This window comes from Palaemon carinicauda, chromosome 35 (genome assembly GCF_036898095.1).
Source record: "Palaemon carinicauda isolate YSFRI2023 chromosome 35, ASM3689809v2, whole genome shotgun sequence".
NCBI classification, from domain to species: domain Eukaryota; kingdom Metazoa; phylum Arthropoda; class Malacostraca; order Decapoda; family Palaemonidae; genus Palaemon; species Palaemon carinicauda.
Genome location: NC_090759.1, coordinates 56,582,121 through 56,602,470, shown reverse-complemented (window position 1 = coordinate 56,602,470; position 20,350 = coordinate 56,582,121). Strand labels below are relative to the sequence as shown.

General features: G+C 34.4%; 2 protein-coding genes across 2 annotated transcripts in view; both read right to left on the bottom strand.

Annotated features, from left to right (window-relative positions):
* Positions 1–5,704, bottom strand: part of ATPsynB (ATP synthase subunit b, mitochondrial) — a 30,655-nt gene extending 24,951 nt beyond the window's left edge. Inside the window, exon 1 of the mRNA XM_068359052.1 lies at positions 5,434–5,704. Coding sequence (XP_068215153.1) covers positions 5,434–5,689 — 256 coding nt within the window. The 5' untranslated portion in view covers positions 5,690–5,704. The remainder of the gene's footprint in view (positions 1–5,433) is intronic.
* Positions 5,705–10,529: 4,825 nt separating this feature from the next.
* Tasp1 (Taspase 1) overlaps positions 10,530–20,350 on the bottom strand; it is an 86,115-nt gene continuing 76,294 nt past the window's right edge. The window contains exon 10 of the mRNA XM_068359051.1: positions 10,530–19,760. Within this exon, the coding sequence (XP_068215152.1) occupies positions 19,560–19,760 (201 nt within the window). The 3' untranslated portion in view covers positions 10,530–19,559. The remainder of the gene's footprint in view (positions 19,761–20,350) is intronic.

Here is a 20,350-nt window from a genome sequence, read left to right as displayed (position 1 = left end):
AAGACCGAAAGTTGTGACTGTATGGACTGCAGTAGAGTTAACTTGGGGTCGGCAGACACTAAGTTCTGCTGAGGTAAAGCCTTAACAGCAGAGATCTGTTGTGGCAGAACCTTACTCCTCTTAGGCGGAGTGTAATCAACTGATGACTGAGGAGAGTCAGAGCTAACCCAATGACTGCATTCGGGTTGTGAACTTTAACTTCGTACGTCTGGCATAGGTCTGGACTTAACGTTTAAGAGGTCTTGAGACCTGAGACCAGCGTTACTCTGCCTTTATTTTCTCCCCTAATCTCTTCTGCAGACGAGCAAAATAAGGGCTCAATCGTCTGCGGGTGGGAGTGACGGTCTCGGTAAGACACGCCCACAACCACCGAGAATACTTCTGTGCGCCGATCAAGGCCTGCTGAACCCTTATGCCCTTCGACATTGCTTCTCCCCTGGGCTTGGGAGCTTGCAAGAGGTCCCGGACTGGGAGGACGACTGGCGCGCACAAAAGTACCCTCACGCACTAATCACTTATCACTTTGATTTCTGTTTGCACTTATTTCACTGAACTCGAAACTTTAAGTGGTTTGTACCTGAAATACGCAATTCTATCCTTTCTCAAAGTTAGTAATTGCGAAAACAGAATTACAATGTAACAGAAAAATCTAATGAAAGATAATTCAGTGGATGGAAAGAGACTAAACACTAGATCACTCTAGAAACGTTTAGTTTCTTCCCCTAAAGAGACTAGGGAGAAGAGCAAAAACGATAACGACGTTACTCGTACGCCTGGCAGGCTTGAATGAAACGTTTATCCTCTTTCTCCCTCCGTCTCTAACTCTCTCTCTCTCTCTCTCTCTTGACTTAGAACCTGAGAGAAGAGCCCAATCATATATATCGTTAAAACATATTATTGTTAAAGGAAAAAACTGAAAAGTTCCTTTATTAGGATCAAAACCATTAAGTTAAGAAAGAATGAACAAAACGCTAGACACGGTTACTCTTACTGCAACGTGAAACCGTGAACATTCTTTCTCTATCGTAACGATAGAGTGCAAGTTGAACGTTCTGAACGTCAACAACTGCAGAGACAAAACAAAACGTTAGTTCAACTTTGAAAACAGTACGAGACTGTCAAAGAAAATCTTTCAAACTCTGTGGCGGAAATAGCATAATATGTTAACAGGTAAAACCGAAATGACGGGCTCAAAGTTTATTAACTTCGGTAAAAGACCGCCTACTATTAGGAAGGTCGAATATAAACAAATATAAAAATTAATTTTAATGAGTTTATAATAAAAGGAAGTTAATCGAAGAGGCCTATAAGAGGCGGAGAGATATAAAATAAATCTATAACTTTTGTTAAGCAAAATTAAGAAAGAGAGTCTATACTCTCTTAGACACCAACACTTCCGTCTAAGGGAAGGGTCGGCCATTGAAAGGTGAACAAGAGTTCATACTCTCTCGTCACCATAATTAATCAAATTAATTCCAAAAGCTAACTAAGCTAATATAGAAGTTTCCAGTAAAGCGACAGCCGAAATCAAAGAGAAATACTTCACCAAAGTCGTGAAAATACTCCAAGAACATAAGCGTATCCCAGAACGTCTTGCCGGAAGCACGACAGAGGAATAATTGAGGAGGTGTCAACAAGAAGTACTTGAGTACCTGGCCACAGGTGGCGCTGGTAAATACACCCCCTTCTAGTATTGTGATAGCTGGCGTATCCCTCCATAGAATTCTGTCGGGCAACGGAGTTGACAGCTACATGATTATCGGGTAAGTTTAATATTGAAAAGTAAGCGATTAAGTAAAGACAAAACAGACAATGGCTGCCAAGCGAGGACCAAGACAGAGACGTCTGTCACAGTCCGAGCCAAAAGTAAAAGTGAGTATTCACCTGTGTGTGAGGGGGAGGAGGGGTAGCTAGCTACCACTCCCCTACCCCCCCCCCCCCCGCTAACTAGCGCGGGGGTAATACACCCTCGTTAAATTCTAATGGCTCGCCATTTCAGCTACGCTAAAAGTAATACCCTTTGTAAATAACGTGGTTTGTATTTCGGTTACGGAACAATTAAAAAATAACAGTGAAATAAGGCCTCAAAGGTCCGATTCTGACTTCATTTTCAGGGAAGGCCAGTACATTTTCTACTGCAAAGCTTTTGAAATTATTGCCAAGAAAACAAAAAAGGCAACGATGTCAATCATAAGAAATTAGTTGTGATTACTTTTTCATAATGGAAGGGTTTATTTGTGATTTACTTTATCATAAACTAAGTATTTATTTGTGATTTACTTTTAGTTTGTGACCTGGGAAGGGGGGCGTCCGGCTAGCGGTTGTGACCTGGGAAGGGGGGTCCAGAGGGCTTACCCCACAGCTAAGGGTTGTGACCTGGGAACCGTTAGATTAGGTGGGTTTGTTAGGTTCTATACCCTTTTACAAATTAAAAGTTAAATAATCACGTTTTGGCCTATTTTCAACCTTTTACAGGAACCTTATATTTTTCCATCTGGTTATCTTGTTCTTATTTTGCATTTCTGACCATTATTATTGCTGCAAATAACTTTTTTTTAATTTCCCCACCCCCCAAAAAAACGGTTTCCCACTGGGGTCCCCATAATTGTCTTTATATAAGGGGGTCCAAAAACTCATGAACGGGTGGTTTGCCTCAATAATCTTGGTCAGAAATGCATAAAACACACGATAGCAAGTAGGAAAAATATATGATTTATGTATTTAGTTTGAAATTAAAGTATATATATACCAGATTAAAATACTGTATGATTAACTCAAAAATATTGTATTCTAAAGTTACCGGCAAATTCTTGAAAATCTCCATCACAGATACGACAGTATTGTGTAATACAGTTTACCCCTTAACCTTTAGTAAAAAACCCAGTATTAAAGTACTGTACCATATAAAAGAAAACATGCTGCTGCATTAGGATGGAGACTTGACTCTTCAACCATTGTGTCCATTTGTAGGGGCATTTTTGTGATACTTATCATGACCCAATACAGTAAATTTCTTTCTTTTACAACGCTGCTGAATTTTTTTTAGAGGAAAACAGGGAACCTTGGAAGATCGATTATCATCAGAAGCTGTGTTCTTGATTATCATCTTTTACATTTGAAACTGCGTTCTGGAAGTCTGCTCCTGACATTCAGAAGTTACCGTTCCTGTCTTCATCGGTCTCAAAATCATAAATTTATAAAACACACGCCTGTATTAACCCTTTTACCCCCAGGCTCTTTGGAAATTTCCAACCCTTAACCCCCAAGGGGTTATTTTTTCCCCAGCACATTTTGCAGTATATGTTTTTTAAATTGCTCTAACAGCCTTAATTTTTGTCATAGAGAGGTCAGGTTGGTCTCATTCTCTTGGAAAATGCCTGAATTTTTTCAAAAAATTATCAAGAATATGAAAAAAAAAATTTTATAGCATTTTTTTGCAAGGACGTACCGGTACGTCCATGGGGGTAAAGGGATGGGTTTTGTGAAACGTACCAGTAGTCCTTTGGGGGTAAAAGGGTTAAACTGTGTAAATCAATAAATAGGTCAACTGTGAGTATTGTATTTTATGAATCTTGTAAAGCATTGTAAATATCTTAAATTATTTAAATAGTTATTGTTATACTTCCTGGCTATAATATGCGGGTACCATGAATTACTGGAATCTCCCGGATTTACTGGAATCCCCTTGAAAATTACCGAAATCCCCTACAATATCACTGCAAACCCTTAGGAATCAATAATGTTTTTATCAAGTTATTTTTTAGTAAATTAATTAAATAAAATGTGTATTTTTAAAGCATTTTTCTCTATACCCTTTACACAATATATAAAAGGGTACAGAACATAACAAACCCACCTAACCTAACCTAGTAGTTCCCAGGTCACAGCCCCTAACCAGGGGCCATACCCCCTTCCCAGGTTACAACCCCTAGCCGGGGGCAAGCACCCCCGGACCCCCTTCCCAGGTCACAACCCCTAGCCAAAGTTCTACCTGCAAATATATAAAAAATATAAATGCTAAAAACAAAAATAATGTATTTTAATAAAAACACAAATTTATCGATTTCTAAGGGTTTGCAGTAATATTGTAAGGGATTTTGGTAATTTTCAAGGGGATTCCAGTATTTACCTGAGGATTCCAGTAATTCGACGTACCGATCATTTTCTATGCTGTTACAGTTTTGCAATTTTTCATATGTCTACATATATGATATTAGGTGTCTTGGCTTTAGATATTAGGCAACTTGGTCGTCAGGTGATTTAACGGGATACCATAAATTACTGGTAATTATGACACTTAAAGTCAGTAAAGTTTTACTGTATTACAAATTATCATTTTGATCACAAAATATATGCTTTCCTGTAGTAAATAACGTGATTTAACCGAACTTGACCTTCATTTCAGCCACAAACAAACAGAACCACCAGTTCGACTAACTTTAAGTAGCCAAACTGGTTGTTGTTGCGGTTGAAATGAAGGTGAAAAGCGGTCGAATCACATTATTTACTACAGGAAAACATATATTTTACGTTAAAATGTTTAAACATAATGGTTTCTTGTTCCGCCGTGGGCTTGCTTCGCTCGCCTGTAAACAAAAACATCAAGCTTATATGTACTGTACTAGCAAGAGGTAATGTTGAGCTGCGCACGCTAACATTAGCAATGTTCCCCTAACATTAGCAACGCTAAATATAATGATTCGTGTTCCGCCACTGGCTCGCTTCGCTAACATTAGCAATGTTACGTTAACATATATATGTTTCTGAAACTATTCATTTACGACAGGAGCGAGTTTCATTTTCGAAAACAGCGGACCTTTTTCTATAGAAAAAAAAAGTAGTTTTTTTTCCCTAGGTTACATTGCCCAGTAATACAGTACAATAATACCTTTACACCAATAGTGGATGATTTTAGCTTTGGCATAGAAAACGGGATTGAAAATTCACTTAGCTATGATTCGATATGTATTTGTCGACAAAGTATTTTAGAACACAGATATTCATTAAACAAAATTACCCATATTAATTGTATCTTACTCAAATACAAGACCAAAGACAGTCTGTGGTTGGATAATAAAGGCATTGACTATCATAATTTGGATCTTAGTAGTCTACCAGTAACGTACATCACGGTTATAAATACATATGATAATTGAGAAACAATTCAACATTAATATATATATAGCGTCCCTTACACAATAAATACGACGAAATCTGACACCTTAAGCACGTTAAGCAGGACGCAGCCTATCTACGGCAAAGCTGTACCGGTCTTACAATTTGCGACCTTCGCCATTAAGCTGATGGTCTGCTGGGGCCAACGAAAAGTTACCTTGCCATTTCTAACAAACGACAACACTCTTTGGAGATGGCACCATTCTCAATGCGTTCTTGAGACTATGAGTCTCATGTACGATCACAAAATATACTTACAAGATCTAAGAGCGAGTCGGGAGAGCATTGTTATTATGGTTTTCTGCCGGTTGATGTTCTTCGTTCCTGTCTGGCCGTCAGCTGAGCTGCGAACAACGTTGCCAATGCTGGGAGTATAGCCAATATGAAATATGGCCAATATGAAACATAGCCAATATAAAACATAGCCAATATGAAGTAGTGTTGGCAACCCAATGAACAAAATAAGTAAACCGAGTTTCTTCATGTAACTCTTTACGTTAATTTCAATATTCATTCGACACTTTTCCTTTCTATTTTTTATATAAATTTTCACATGGCTTGTGGTAGCAAACTGGTATTTCGATGAAATTTGTTTATTAATTACATAATTGACAAAATTTCAGCGCAATTTGGATTTGAAGGCACACATCTCACTTAAAACAGCAATTATCCAATATACTTGCATATATTGTTGCCAATGATATTCTTAATAAACAAAGAAAACATTCAAACTAATGTCAAGTTTATTGGGTCCTTTGACTGGCAAGACAGTACTACATTGGATCCCTCTCGATCTCTGGTTACGGATCATTTTGACTTTGCCTACACAAACACCGATAAGTCTGGCCCATTCTTTCCACATTCACCTCTTCTCAAACACCTGACCTCACTGAGATTATCAAAGAATTCTACTTTCCTCAAGGGGTTAACTACTGCAATGTAATTGTTCAGTTACTACTTTCCTCGTAATAAGGGTAGAAGAGACTTTGGCAATGGTATGCAGTTCTTCGAGGAGAAAGATCGATAATAAATTCAAACCATTATTTTCTAGTCCTGGGTAGTGCCATAGCCTCTGTAACATGACCTTCCACTGTCTTGGGCTAGAGTTCTTTTGCTTGAGGGTGTACTTGGACACGCTGTTAATTATCTATCTTCCTCTGTTTTAAAGTTTTTATAGATTATATAATATGAAAGTTCTAATTTGATATTGTTGCTGTTCTTGAAACATTTTATTTTAGTCGTTTATTACCTCTCTTGTAGCTCATTTGTATTTCCTAGTTTCTTTTTCTCAATGAGCTACCAATCAGTAATATGAGAGTTAGTGATAATAATAAGGATAGGGAAGTGGGGAAAATATGGAAAGGAAGAGTACCCCTGGATACAATCCACTTTATAGCTCAAAGGCAGGTACTCGGGATGGGAAAGATTAAGGAAATAGTGAGAAAGAGAAGTACAGAAGAATAAAAGAGAGGGACAGACCCTCTTGCGATATTAGAGAATTGGTATTATTACTGTATTTGTTTTCCTTCAGTGAGCTATTTTTCCTTGTTGGAACCATTAGGCTTATAGTATCCTGCTTTTCCAAATAGGGCTGTAGCATATATTATTAATAATAATAATAATCTCGAAAACAATTAATCTGACTTTCTGAATGATTTGTTTTTATCGGTAAGCTGCACCAAACATTTGTCACCGACTATTGTTTATTGCAATAACAACGTGCAGCAGCTTGCCTTTGCATTGAGAATTTATCTAATTATCCCCCGGTAGGCATAATATGTCGCCTCTTTCACATATCTGGTACACAATCATAAGCAGATTGCTGTGATGACTGATGACTTCAAGCGACCAAACAGTGTCATATGATCATTATGAATTACTGCATCAACCATGGTCAAAAGATGGCTAATTTTCCATGTCATAGCGATTAAACAGTCAAGTATTATCTGAACGCTTTAGGCAGTTTTTACTCAATGTTAACTTGCGAGAAGTCAATCCACAAAGCTATGCTAAATTACTACTATATAACACTTCTCTCTTCAGTTTCCTGGTCTTCATGATATATGTAAGGTTGTCAAAGGTATTTTTTTTTGTCCTAGTACCATGAATTTTTTTCGGTCTGAAATGTATGTATTTCCATTCTGTATAAAGATTATATAATCCCTGTAACATAGCCAACGATAGTGTGTAGCAAAAGAACATAGCCAACTTTTAGCCAGATTGAAAATATAGCACAAACACAATTGCCATTTTCATCATATTTCGCCTTAAGACAATAAAGTAATTTTCACGATCTCAGGAATATTTAAAAATCATGAAAGCTAACACATTCTCGAGAATATTGGCTATTTTAGGTTATAATTCGGTAAATAATTTTGTGTTGAAGTGTTGTGTGTTTGGTTACTAAGCCAAATAAGCGCTAGGGTTTTGCAATTTTACACGAGCCTAAAACTTATTAGATATGCCCCCAAGATATTTTGATTACATACATAATTATCAACTAAGTTTTAATATAATGAAGTATAATATAATTAATTATATCTAAATGAGAGGTTGTAATGCATTTAGCATACGAGACAAATAAAATGTTGCTTGCTAGTAAGCATTCACAAATCAAATACTGTAGAAAGCCTTTTACTGTTTTTGTTCATATATACTGACACGGAAGCGATAGGTTCCGTACCAAAGTTGTTAACATACTCTGTTCACAAGCATCAGAAGCGATTTATTTTGACATTGTTACTGATCTTAAAATGTTTCATATATTTACTTATTCATTGCTTCTCATATTTAGTCTATTTATTTTCCTTCCCCACTGGACTACTTTCCATTAAAAGGCTTTGGAGCCACAAGGTTTGTTGCAACCTGCTTTTCCAATTAGGGTTGTAGATTAGCTCGTACTGTAATAATAGTAAGTATTTCCTCCGGGCTGGGGTGAAGCGTGCCCAAGGTGCACTGATGAACTTAAACTCTTGTGGGGTACATTTCAGCTTTTTTTTTCCTCTAACCTCAAAATTGAGTCTTGTTAGCATAATGCCTACAGGACATTAATCCACTACTCACCAACATCGATAATGCAGCGACTATTTAATGCGCTAACAGCTCACCTAAGAAACTTACCAGGAGTGATGTGTTTAAGAATAAGCTCGATAAATACCTAAAATGCATCCCAGACTGGAAGATGCATTAGCAACTCTCTGGTGGATATACGAGGTGCCTCACACTGAGGGGCCTGGGGGAACCCAAACATAGAATTCGGAAAGACAAGCCTAGTATACCAAATGTAGGGCCCTTCAATCTCACAGTCCGCACTTGGGATAAATGGATTGTCTCTGTATAGAACTTGAACTCGTATCTTTTCATATGAGACTTTAAGTCCTATATTTTCATATGGAACATTAAATAGGAATGATCTAGATAGACACCATGTGCTTTAACTTCCTCATTAATGGTTACATTGAGATGGAATGAAAATTAAAGAATCTATTAGTCTGTGGAAATTTCACATATGACGAAACAAAAGAATATACAGCATGTGCTTTGGAATTTATCATTGTATCAACTATCTAAAATAAGAACAAAAAGATACTGATCAACGGGCGAATTTGAGACATTGAAAAGATTTTGGATATTGAATCAATGATAGAAAAATGAGTTAGAGTTTATAAATGATGGTATCTTTTTTTTACTAATATTCCTCGTGGTTGTGGTAATTTAAAATCAATTGCCGATGTTGTTTGTTGCCTCGTGGTTAGAGAGAGAGAAAAAAAAACTTTAAATTAGAAAAGGTATTTGTTATTAAATTTAAGTGATTTTTTTAACTTTAATTGATTATGTATTTAGACCCAGTGAATGTCATTTACAATTGTGTTGAAAATAAGAGTTTTGCAGTATTGATATGTACAAATTACAGAATTAGATGAAAAAAATAAGAGGTAATGCTTTTAAAGTGCAACTTCAAACAAAATTATGATGAAAGTTGAAAATTTAAAAAAATGATAGTCCCATTCCTATAGTCCTAGTGGCATCACTAGATAGCGTGATGTTATTTAAATTCCGCACTATGTCTGATCATATACATATTAAAAATAGTAGCCTACATATCCATTTTAAGTGGTGATAGGATAAGAGATCAATTCATTTTTGGTAAGTAGCCTATAGGTCAAAATAATCAGAAAATTAGTTTTACTTCAGTGAACCTTCCTCAAATTTCATATGGTCATTCCCACATTGAGAGTAATGGAGCGACAATGATGTTCAATTCCAAAAGAACATTCCATCAGAAAAGTTAAATTTACTCGATCAATTCTTACTCAAGATCCGACTGCATAGGATTTAGAGGTTGAACAGTAAACTGAAATAAAGGTATGGTAGAAGGGTAAATAATTGTGTAGCTATGGCATAATAAAACTTTAAGGCAATAATGTACCTACAATGTGCTGACTACATTAGACCCTTCAGCACACAGGGACGTAAACTTTTCCGAGCCTTTAAGGCTACAAATTGACACATTTCTTCTGGACCATCAAAATTACAATAAAATAAAAGTTGGAAGAGTAATAGATTTACTACAGCTGAATAATTTCACAAGCTAGAGATGGGATGCTTGGGGGAGACTATAAATCTACTTACTGAGTCACCAGCAGCCATTGTCTGGTCGTTTCGTCTCAACCATTAAAAAGTTATCTTTATGGGAATAAGAAAAAAAAGGAAACAGTTTCTGGTTAATCATTTGATTTTAATTTAATTTTCATCTCTAATTTTGGTAGAAAGGAAAGGTCAGCATTATTTGATGTTCTGTAGCAAACCCAACCAGGTTGGTGAGGGCCTGTAATGTACCACATATAATAAGTTTTGGCCAACCCAAACCAAAAATAAGGTTTTCACTGTTGAATTTATAAATTCATGAGAACTAGATATGAATCTTCATATCAAATTTAAGTTCCAGGAAATGGTTTTGACTTGTGAGGAGCTTCAATAATAAATTATCTGATACTCACCTTTAATAAGCTAATAATCCTCGTAAGGAGGTATTGCACTTTGTGCAGTAATGAAGGATTTTATGACCCAGCTGCACTGCTTTATGTATTACCTTTTATTTTCCCTTTGGTCCCTTTCCACATAGCAGTCCAATTTTAATAATTTTCCCCTCCTCTATACTGTACCTCATTAAGAAGAAAATCCTTCTGCTAAGACCTGTGAGCATCTAAAAATGGGAATCATGTACGTACTTCTTAAACTTATTGAGAATGCAGTACAGTATACTACAAACTTGCTCTATGCAATAGAATGCACAGAATCACTGACATTCAAAATGACATTACTAACAGTGGTAAAGGACAAGAAAACGCGTATTCCTCTGTTCTGCCTCAGCTTTGCTAATGCACAGTTTACTGTGACCAATCTAAAAATAACATTCTTCAAAAATAGACTTAAATAACTGAATTTACATCAAGAATGCAACTAACCAAGTGGCACAAAATGGCAAATGCAAGTTGACTGTACAAATGATAGAAAACTTTGGTCTATGGAAATACAAAAATAAGCAGAGGCGCAGCTTTGAGAGTAATTGGAGTACACAAAATGTCAAAATAAAAAGTGCACAAACCATTGGTGACATGGTAACATTGATTCAATTTAAAAAAAACTAAACTTTATTTATTAATCTGCGCATCTCCTTATAAGTGGTGGGATTGTCAAGTGGAATGTTAAACCATTACCACAGTTGAACAACACAGTGACTTTATGCTTTCTCCATTCCTATTTTGTTTTTCTTTACTAGTTAAATTACATGAAAAAAAATAGAAAATTGAAAAATAGGAGTTTTACAAGCAAAAAGAAAAAAGATTTAGTCACCCTAATTATCTACATGTACTGTACACCAATTTTTTTTTACCAAACTAATTATTACTGCCAATATCAACACTACAATCAACTCCTAGGAAAAACAAATAGAACTGATTTCACTAGCTCTTCGGTCTAAGGAACATTAAACTTAAATAAGTAAAACATGGGAGTTTCTGATGAGAATACCATTACTGGCATGACATTTTTAACTGTCCCAGACCACAAAATTTTTTTTTTTTATGTACAGTATTTACTAAACTGTACTTCCAATCAATCAAGAAAGTGGAGTTGATTCTATGGGCCCTTATAATTAATAACACTGTGGTGGCAACAGTGGTTATGATTAAACACTCCTAAGCCCAGCTTAGAGAAGGTTTCTTGGTGATTTGTCTGCATTATCAATAAAATGGTCAATATTATTAATGCAAGACATACAACAAATAAGTTAACAATGATTTTTTTCATTACCATCTGAGAGAAGATTACACGTACAATAGTTTTCGATATTCTTCACAACTCCAGCTTATCAATTAGCTGTTCAGTTTAAATTATGTTGCACAATACTAATGCCAAACCTGTCAAGAATAAGACAAATCATGCAAATCAAAAAGCAAACTTAAACAGTAATTGATTTTGCTGAGAATGAAATCAAGGTACAAGGTTCTTAAAACTATAAAATCTCAGGTCTAATGGGTCATTCTTACCACTTTCTTAAAAAAAAAGCACATGCTATTATCTAAAATGAATGAAAAGTAATTCATGATAAAAATAAAACTGCATTTCAGAAAACAACTCCTTATAACCCTGTCATAGGAGTGATGTACAAGAAAGGTTAAACTGTTGTCCAGACACCACTGGGTGCCAAGAGAGAGCACTGTTTAATATTCTAGATTCATAAAAATTTCTGCATGAAAAAACCCTCATGATTTATCTTTAAAAAATCTGATGTTAACGGTCAACAATGATTTTGAATTATAGTTTTAACTATGTTTTATATCTGATATTCAAGTAGTTTTAATAACATTTACTGAATAAAAAGAATGCAAATTAAATATTCTTTTTTATTTCAACTCCACCTTCTACGTGAAGAACATATTAGAAATACTAGATATGCAATATTTGCTGGCAACAATCTTTGACCGATCATAAATAACCATTTTTGTTAAATTAATTACCTTACAAATAAAATGCCTGTGAATTATGTGATCTGCCAGATACAAATGATTTAAGATCAGCTCTTTAATAGAAGACAAAAAAAAAAAAATGGTTTTCATTTATAGATTAGATTATAACACATTACTATATTGTAACTAAACTATTGAGCTTAAAATGAAGATACTATAACAATGTGGAGTTTTAGTTAAATATGAGCAATAAACAATGAATGAGAGCATAAAGTTTGTTGGATGTGTTTTATCCCCAAAAACAATTAAAACAAGACCATTCTCAACTTGCCTTAGACAAGCCTACAAAAGTTGAACATATTTCAATAACCACAGCCTTGTTGCGACTAAGCTCAAGATTTTGTTGGGACATGCATCAGAACACAGCTAATGATGGGATGTAGGGAGTTGCCTTAGGCAAGAGATTTGAACATCTCGGGGAGTACGCTACATTCATTATAACAAAAGGCCAAGTGATATTAGTCTTCTGTTACAAATGCCCTTTTTTTATTTAATCTATGCTCATAAAAGATCTGAAATTTGCCCTTGATGTCCCAGGAAAAATAATTTAATCAATAGAGATATGAAATTTTGAATGAGAATAATTATCTAACAACCAAAGTTATCTGGTATTCTTATTTCCAAATAATTTTATTGTTACTGTGTAAGGTTATTAGACTGAAAGCCACATGCAAATCCAAGAAAATAATAAAGTTGATTTGAAATTTTAGCATTATCCCACATATCATTGTAAATCTATATGAATACAGAAATGGCATACTTAATTCTTTTTCCCACTTACATTTACTTATCTGATAGTGAATGAGGAAAATTCCCTAACTATATAAACAGTAATAACTACATTAATATTTTGTAATTTTCCTATTCAAAACTTTGAAGATTGATGTACTGTAGTAAAGTATCCTCTGATACTGCTGCAAAGATGAGCTTATAGCAACCTTGAATGGCATAAAAACAATTACCAGTAATATAACTAACAATATTGCAATGCAGTACTGCCAACATATATTTGAAAGATTAAAATCTTTATTCATTCAAACATTTATATTTTCAAATACACAATAGTGTCGTTCATTCACACTTATCAAAATATTGAGCATGATTCATAAAACAATTGCAATTGACCCCAAAATTCATTAATTATCAGAGTAGTTTTAATCACTGAAATTTTACTGCTAGTCTTGCACCAGTCAGTTCTTAATCATTGTTGTGGATAGCCACAAGTACCATTGGTGTCATGTATATGGACATACCCATTGCAAATCACAAAATAATGTATATGCAATACATATCCATTGCAAATCACAAAATAATAATAATAAAAACAACAACATTAATAAGCAAACATGACACAAAAAATGAGTTATCTGAACACGTATACAGTATTACACGTCACAGACGAACAAGCATACACCGAGAACCTTTGCCTCTAAGCTGGTATAGTCTATTACTATTGCTGACTGCATGAGGTAGCTGGATTCGACAACGTGGCTTGGAATCATTTGGTCAATGGTTGAGCAACGTCACAAAGCCTCCCAGAAGAGTTGTCAAAAAACAAACTAAAGGTTTCCATGAACCTTAATTGCATGAAAGTACCTGAATCAGTTTGCCTGTGACTCCTTCCATAGGTGGCTGGCTGGCATTTGCACAGTAGAGATTTTTTAAGATTTAACAATAATTTCCTGGTTTAAAGGAAGGACTTTCACTGTTGCCAAACTTCAATTAGTAATGAAAAATCATTTTCATTTCCAATACATAAATGAACACTTAGACAATGAACATAGTTTTATATGCTATTCATTGTAATATTTATATTTTAATCAATAAAACTTTAATGCAAATAAAAACACCTTAGTGGATACACTTCATTCACACAAAGCACTCGTTTCAGACACATGACTTCAGAGCTGTTCGAAATTAAATGATTTACTAGTGCTATACCAACTTCAAAAACATCCCTTGCAAATCTAAACTGAAGAACAGGATTAAAATTCTGCACAAATAAAATCAACAATGAACTATGCCATTCTACTGGAATACCAATATTACAACTTGCTGTTCTAAATCGTGAAGTTCCACTGCTCTCTAAAAAAATGACTTATGCAAAGCCATAATTAATTACATGAGAATCATGTTACATTAAAATAGACAATTGCTTTGTTTTTAATTTGAAACAATTGCACCACATTCATTACCTAGCAATGGCAACATAAAATCACTTTCTCTTCCCAAATTTCTAGTACTGAAAAGAATGCAGATTCTTAGCTGGTAATTACCTAGCATCAGACACTGTAATTTTCAACACATAAAATTATTTGGGTCAATATCACCCAACAATAACGTAAAATTTTTAGACCTTTTCTCAAGTACAATACAAAGACATACCAATGCAAATGTCAGCCAGCCAAAACATTATTTTTTATAATACTTAGACTAAATAGAAAGTTAAAAATTACCATTCAAGCTCTGTCTTGAATAATTTAGCTTTATCACTTCCTTTTTTGAAAATTACAATACACAGCTTTATACTTTTTATAATAATGAGTATTACAAATATTATGCAAAATCAATTACAAAAATGATACCCATAACAAATCTAAATACTGTACATGGATATGCTGTGACACAAAGTGAAAATACCTTTTATGAATATTACACCAAAGATCAAGGTTATTTATTCTATAGGCAACTGCTTGACATTTTAGGATAAATGTTTGACAACAATAATCATTAAAATTTTAAGAAAAATTAAGAGGTAAAAATGAGCCGGTATAATACTGAACTAGTTTGGTTTAACCTAGCATTTCTCTTTATTTCTTATTAACAGAGCAATATTCCTCTGATTATGCATAAATACATGTCTGTTCAATAATCAAGGCATTAATCGCTGTACTGAAAATTATACTAGAACAAATATGTAAATGGCTTCTATTTATATAATTCATGAACAATGAAAATTTATGCATCATATGATGTACTCATTAATTGGAAATTTGATGCATCACTAGAAGTAAATTATTACATAAAAATAATATGTAGTTCAGCATGAAAAAACTAAAGAACACAGTATATTCAGCAAATTACAAGATTAGGATAAGAATACACAAATTGAAGATCTAGAAACATTAAATAGATCTAATGTATATGAGTGCATACAGTTGGAAAACATTACCTGGATCTTTACCTGTATATTTCTGAAAGGTCTCCGAAACAAAGACAGACATCAAATAGGAAGAATGGTAAAAAATAACCTGTTGGGGGATTGGGGCAATATTTGTACAATTGCCATAAAACTCTTTGGGTTGTGTGAGGGATATGAGTGAGGGTGGGACCATTGTTAAGGGCTTCTTGTGTGAGCCCAAAAATATCATCTGCAATACTAAATAAAAAAAAATATTGCATAATAACCTACCAACAATTAAGACTACAGTGAAAAAAAAATCACCACAACATCATTATTAATATTATCCAAATGCAAAATATCAACAAGTGTGGTCTTGCTAAATTCTTTTTTTCTTACTAACTCTTGAAACAATATTTTTATACCTGAAAAAACAAAATGAAAATTCAAATTTGAAGAATTATGATAACTTGAGAGATTTCTACTTAATAACATACAGTTAACTGAACAATATTGAAATATACAAAAATTTATTGGTAAAGTACTATTTACATTCAAGAGCTTTTCACATTTTACGAGACCCATTTTGAGTGATATCTTGCAGCATATCTACAAGAAGCAACAGAGCCTAGCCACATACACTAAGATACAACATAAAAATAAAGCTAAAGGACTACAAAATTGAACTACAATTAGAACTACAAAAGATACAAAAAAAATATGGTTATGTCTCAGCAACACTAATATTATCATAAAAAAAACTGATAACAGACTTCAGTTAGTGAAGATGGTGTCCCTAATCAGTAACTTGCACATGGATGGGCCACGCTCTTAACAGAATGCAAGGACCCTAATGAGCAAGCCAGCACCATCTTTTCAATAACTAGGTGTGAGTGATGAGAGAACTATGGCGGGTGTAACAGTGCGGAGTTCTGCTATTACCATGAAAATGAAATCTATTGATGTATAGCCTCAAGTGAAGACATTAATAACAAGATTCTCCACATCTGTATTCATGACTGACTATAAACGGGCACAACTAGACTCCCCCTGATAAGGGAGAGTCCCCTGGAATGAATTACTATGGAAAATTTTTGAGGTAAAGTGGTTAACGAGGCACTTGGTGATGGCTCAGGGTGAAGTAGTGTGGAACCCTTAGCTGCTAGCCTACTGCTGCTGGAGCCATGATGCAGGGCTATCTATAGCTACTGATAAATAGAAAACATATCAATAACATAAATGTGCACCAACAATATATGGAATGTATCAATAACAATGATTAATCATTAAAAATATTAAATAAGTTAATTAGGGGAAGCAATAATAGCTGGCAGTGCTAGTCATCACAGAAAGTTATCATCAACGTCATCATTGGTTGGTTTCTTGCATCTAGAGTTTTGGACGGAACACATCTCAAGATGAACGGGGAAAAAAAAAAAAATAAAAAAATAAAAAAAAAAACTCTTATTTGATTTATATAATTGCTGAGGGATGCAAGCATAATTGCCAACATTCATAACTGTTACTAAATACTGTGGACACAGTTGAAAAAGTGACGGAAATCCAAATAACAGCTAAATTAAAATAACAATGAAAAAAATCTACCATCAACAGGTAGTATATATTCTATCTCACCTAAAACTCTGAGCCCTGACAAAATATTGTATATTAAATGACTCCTCCATCTGATAAGATTATGAAAACATCACTCTGGATTTAATAATAAAATGCTGCACTGCAGTAATCATATAAGCTACTTCTATTACTTCCCTTGCCTTCTTTACATGATAAGCACTGATCATCTAGAAGTAACTACAAAAAAAAAAAAAAAAAATTGAGTGTCATATTTTTCAACTCTACTGTGTGCACCGTCCAACTCCCGTGACACAAAGTTTCATCCGGTTGCTTGTGAGGTCATTACTTGTGTAGTAAAGACCATAACTATATATCTACCCTTAATTGTAGTAAGAGCACAGTGAACAATAGCACCAGCAGCAGCAGTAGCGGCAATTTCCACCCTGAGAAAATCAGTCTGTCAGTGGCTACACAACATTTGACTCCTTTAGCTGCCTTCTCATAAAATACAACAACATGCTTAGGATAGTTGGGAATGCTTTGAGGAAACAGTATGTGTACAATCATAAACTATATCAAGAATTAAAGCTGGTTCTGATAATACTTCTACATACGTACATTTTTCTGCACATTCTTGGTTATCATGAGGAGGGTCTTCAATCCATTAATGGCAACTATAATGATTCTCTAGGTTCTATTGTATTAAGGCCAGAAATGCCTTCCAACAGGGTTGGAGTGTTATCAACAAACTTGACTTTGCAATTCAAATATAAGAGAGTACGAGTTTATCAGAAATAGAATTTATATGATTACATATAGATGTACTTGGCAAGGTTGGTCGAGATATCTCAATGCATACAATTAAACCATTACCTGATCAAAAGTCCTGATCTGCCTGTATACATTATTTTCATGTATAATTTTACATTTTAAGTGCATGTAACCATTTTATGGCATTACTGTATAAAATAAATCTTATAATTTCTTACTTATTTTCTTGTGCATTTTATCTAGTCTACTCTCTCCACAAAACTGAAGTTAATAACCATGATTCAAATATATGATAAGAGCTTTCTTAATACTAATGGACCTAAAAACCCACTGTACGTACGTAAAGGTACTTCAGTTATAAAATCCTCAATAGCTGAGGTGTATCTATGGTTTCAAAGGGACAGCAGTATGAAGGGGAATGGCGAAAAACAACCCTGAGTTCAAATGTATAAATGTGGACAGTGACAGACTGTTGGTTGGTGGCACAACTGAGGTAGTGATTGGTTCCTGTGTGGCAGTGGTCAGGTTTTGTTTCACTCCTATCCAGGCCGAAGAATCACCGACTCATCTCAAACTATTGTCAAAATCAAACCAATAGACCTAATTATTAAAGAAACTTAACCTAACCTGACTATATCTTATCAAAATTAATGTTACTCTACTGACAATAGATTGATGATAGCCAGGATAGGAGTTGATCTGCACCCGTGGCAGTCGATATCACCTGCAACATATGAGTGAGCATTTTTCAAATGACGATATTTCTTTATTTATGAAATCTCCCCGGAAGACTCAAAACTGATTGGCCTTCAAAATTAATGATTAAGTGAAGCTAATACTTAGAAACTATGTACAGTATCTGAATCAATAATATTTCCATTCAGTTTTAAACTTGTGAGCAAACCTTGTCTTTAAATAATGAAAAGTTATAATTCTAGATCTTCAGTTAACTGCCTCTGCTTCATCAATCCAAACAGTGTTCTTAAGACATGATTTAAAAAACTACTAATAATAATTTTTTCAAATATTGCTATGCACATAAAAGATTATGAAATATGGCATGCAACTACAGGAAAACAAAATGAAAGCTAAAATATCTCAAGGTATGCATTCACAATAAATCCCAGTATGATGTCATACTTCAAAATTATGCTCATACAATAAAACAAGCAAAAAATTATATGCAGTATAAAGGGTATAAGGCAATATGATTTTATTGATATTTCATTGCCCACAATTAATGGCAAGCACTTCAAAATACATAATGCACTATACTCCACGCATATAGTTTTTGCTCAACATAATCAAAAGGATGCTCACTCAGCTATTGCAGGTTTTTTAATGCACTTGACGGAAAGAACTGTGTTTAAATGGAAATGCTTTTAAAAAAGTACTGCTAGTGGTTATTGTGACCTTCTGGCAGTGATTCTTAAGAGAAAATGTCCTACATCTAAAAGAACTGGATAAAAAAAATACAATTTTAAATGTCTTGATAACTACCCTGGAAAGAACACCTAAACATTATCTTACAAATGCAATTGGAAGTTTTCACTTTCTCCCATCTGATAGCTAGAACCTTTACCAGGATGACACTGAAGTAGGAAACTGGTGAATGCTGAAACATCAGTAAGTCCAGATATAATGCTGCAAGTATTCTTTTTTACTAACCATTGATAGATTTTGTCATCATAACATTCTAATATGAGTATCTTATCATACTTGAGAGAATTTCTTAATTTGCTGCTCCACCAATGTGAAGATCAATATCTAAAAATCCTGATGAGAAAAATTTATATCACCGTTGCTTTAACTAAGCAACACTGCTGAAGGAACAGGACATAATTTCTGCTTCTCTCTCAGGCTTATTTACTTGTTTCCTTTGTGTGTTATCCTGGTTCTTCTTCCTCATCACTTGAATCACTTTTTCCCTGCTCTTCTCCTACCAAGAGACCAGAAGCCTCCCCATGGGATGGACCTGCTCGCATTCCCGCAATTGGGGTTGCTACAGGTATTCCCCCACCAAAAGACTTACTTTGGAGATGAACTGCAACGCCAATTTTTTCTTCCGCCAATTCAGAAAACTGTGCCTATTGAGAGAGAAAAGAAGTGGATAACTTACGCATGCTAATCAGTTGGAGATTTCAAACTTTATCTCAGTTCTGCACTAAACACATTACTCCTCCCCACTCTTTTCATAAGTATGAAATTTAGAAAATTAATTAAGGCTTAAAGTAAATCAATCCTGAGAATGATCAGCGGGTTTTTCAACTTCAAAACCACAATTTTCAGTATATTACTGTATATAGGAAACCAAAAAATTGTACTCATTATATCCTCTGAGCCACAACATGAGAAAAAACTGTGTACTGCATATACTGTAATAGCTTATCTTGGAAAATGTGTAAATCTATAGATATAAATAGCAATAGCTTGCTTACAGTAAAGTACACAATTTATAGTTTACTTTCACAAATCAGAGCATCATAACTGAAATCCTGGATACACCTGAGAGAATCTGGAGAGGAGAGTGATTTCTTAAGGACCTAACTAATGTTTATAAAATTTGTAAAAAAATAAAAGAAATTTTTGGAAAAAAATATAAACCTGTAGTATGACTTTCTCTTGAAATAAAAACGAAACTGTTAAAATAACGCAAACCCAAAAGTAAATCAGTTGT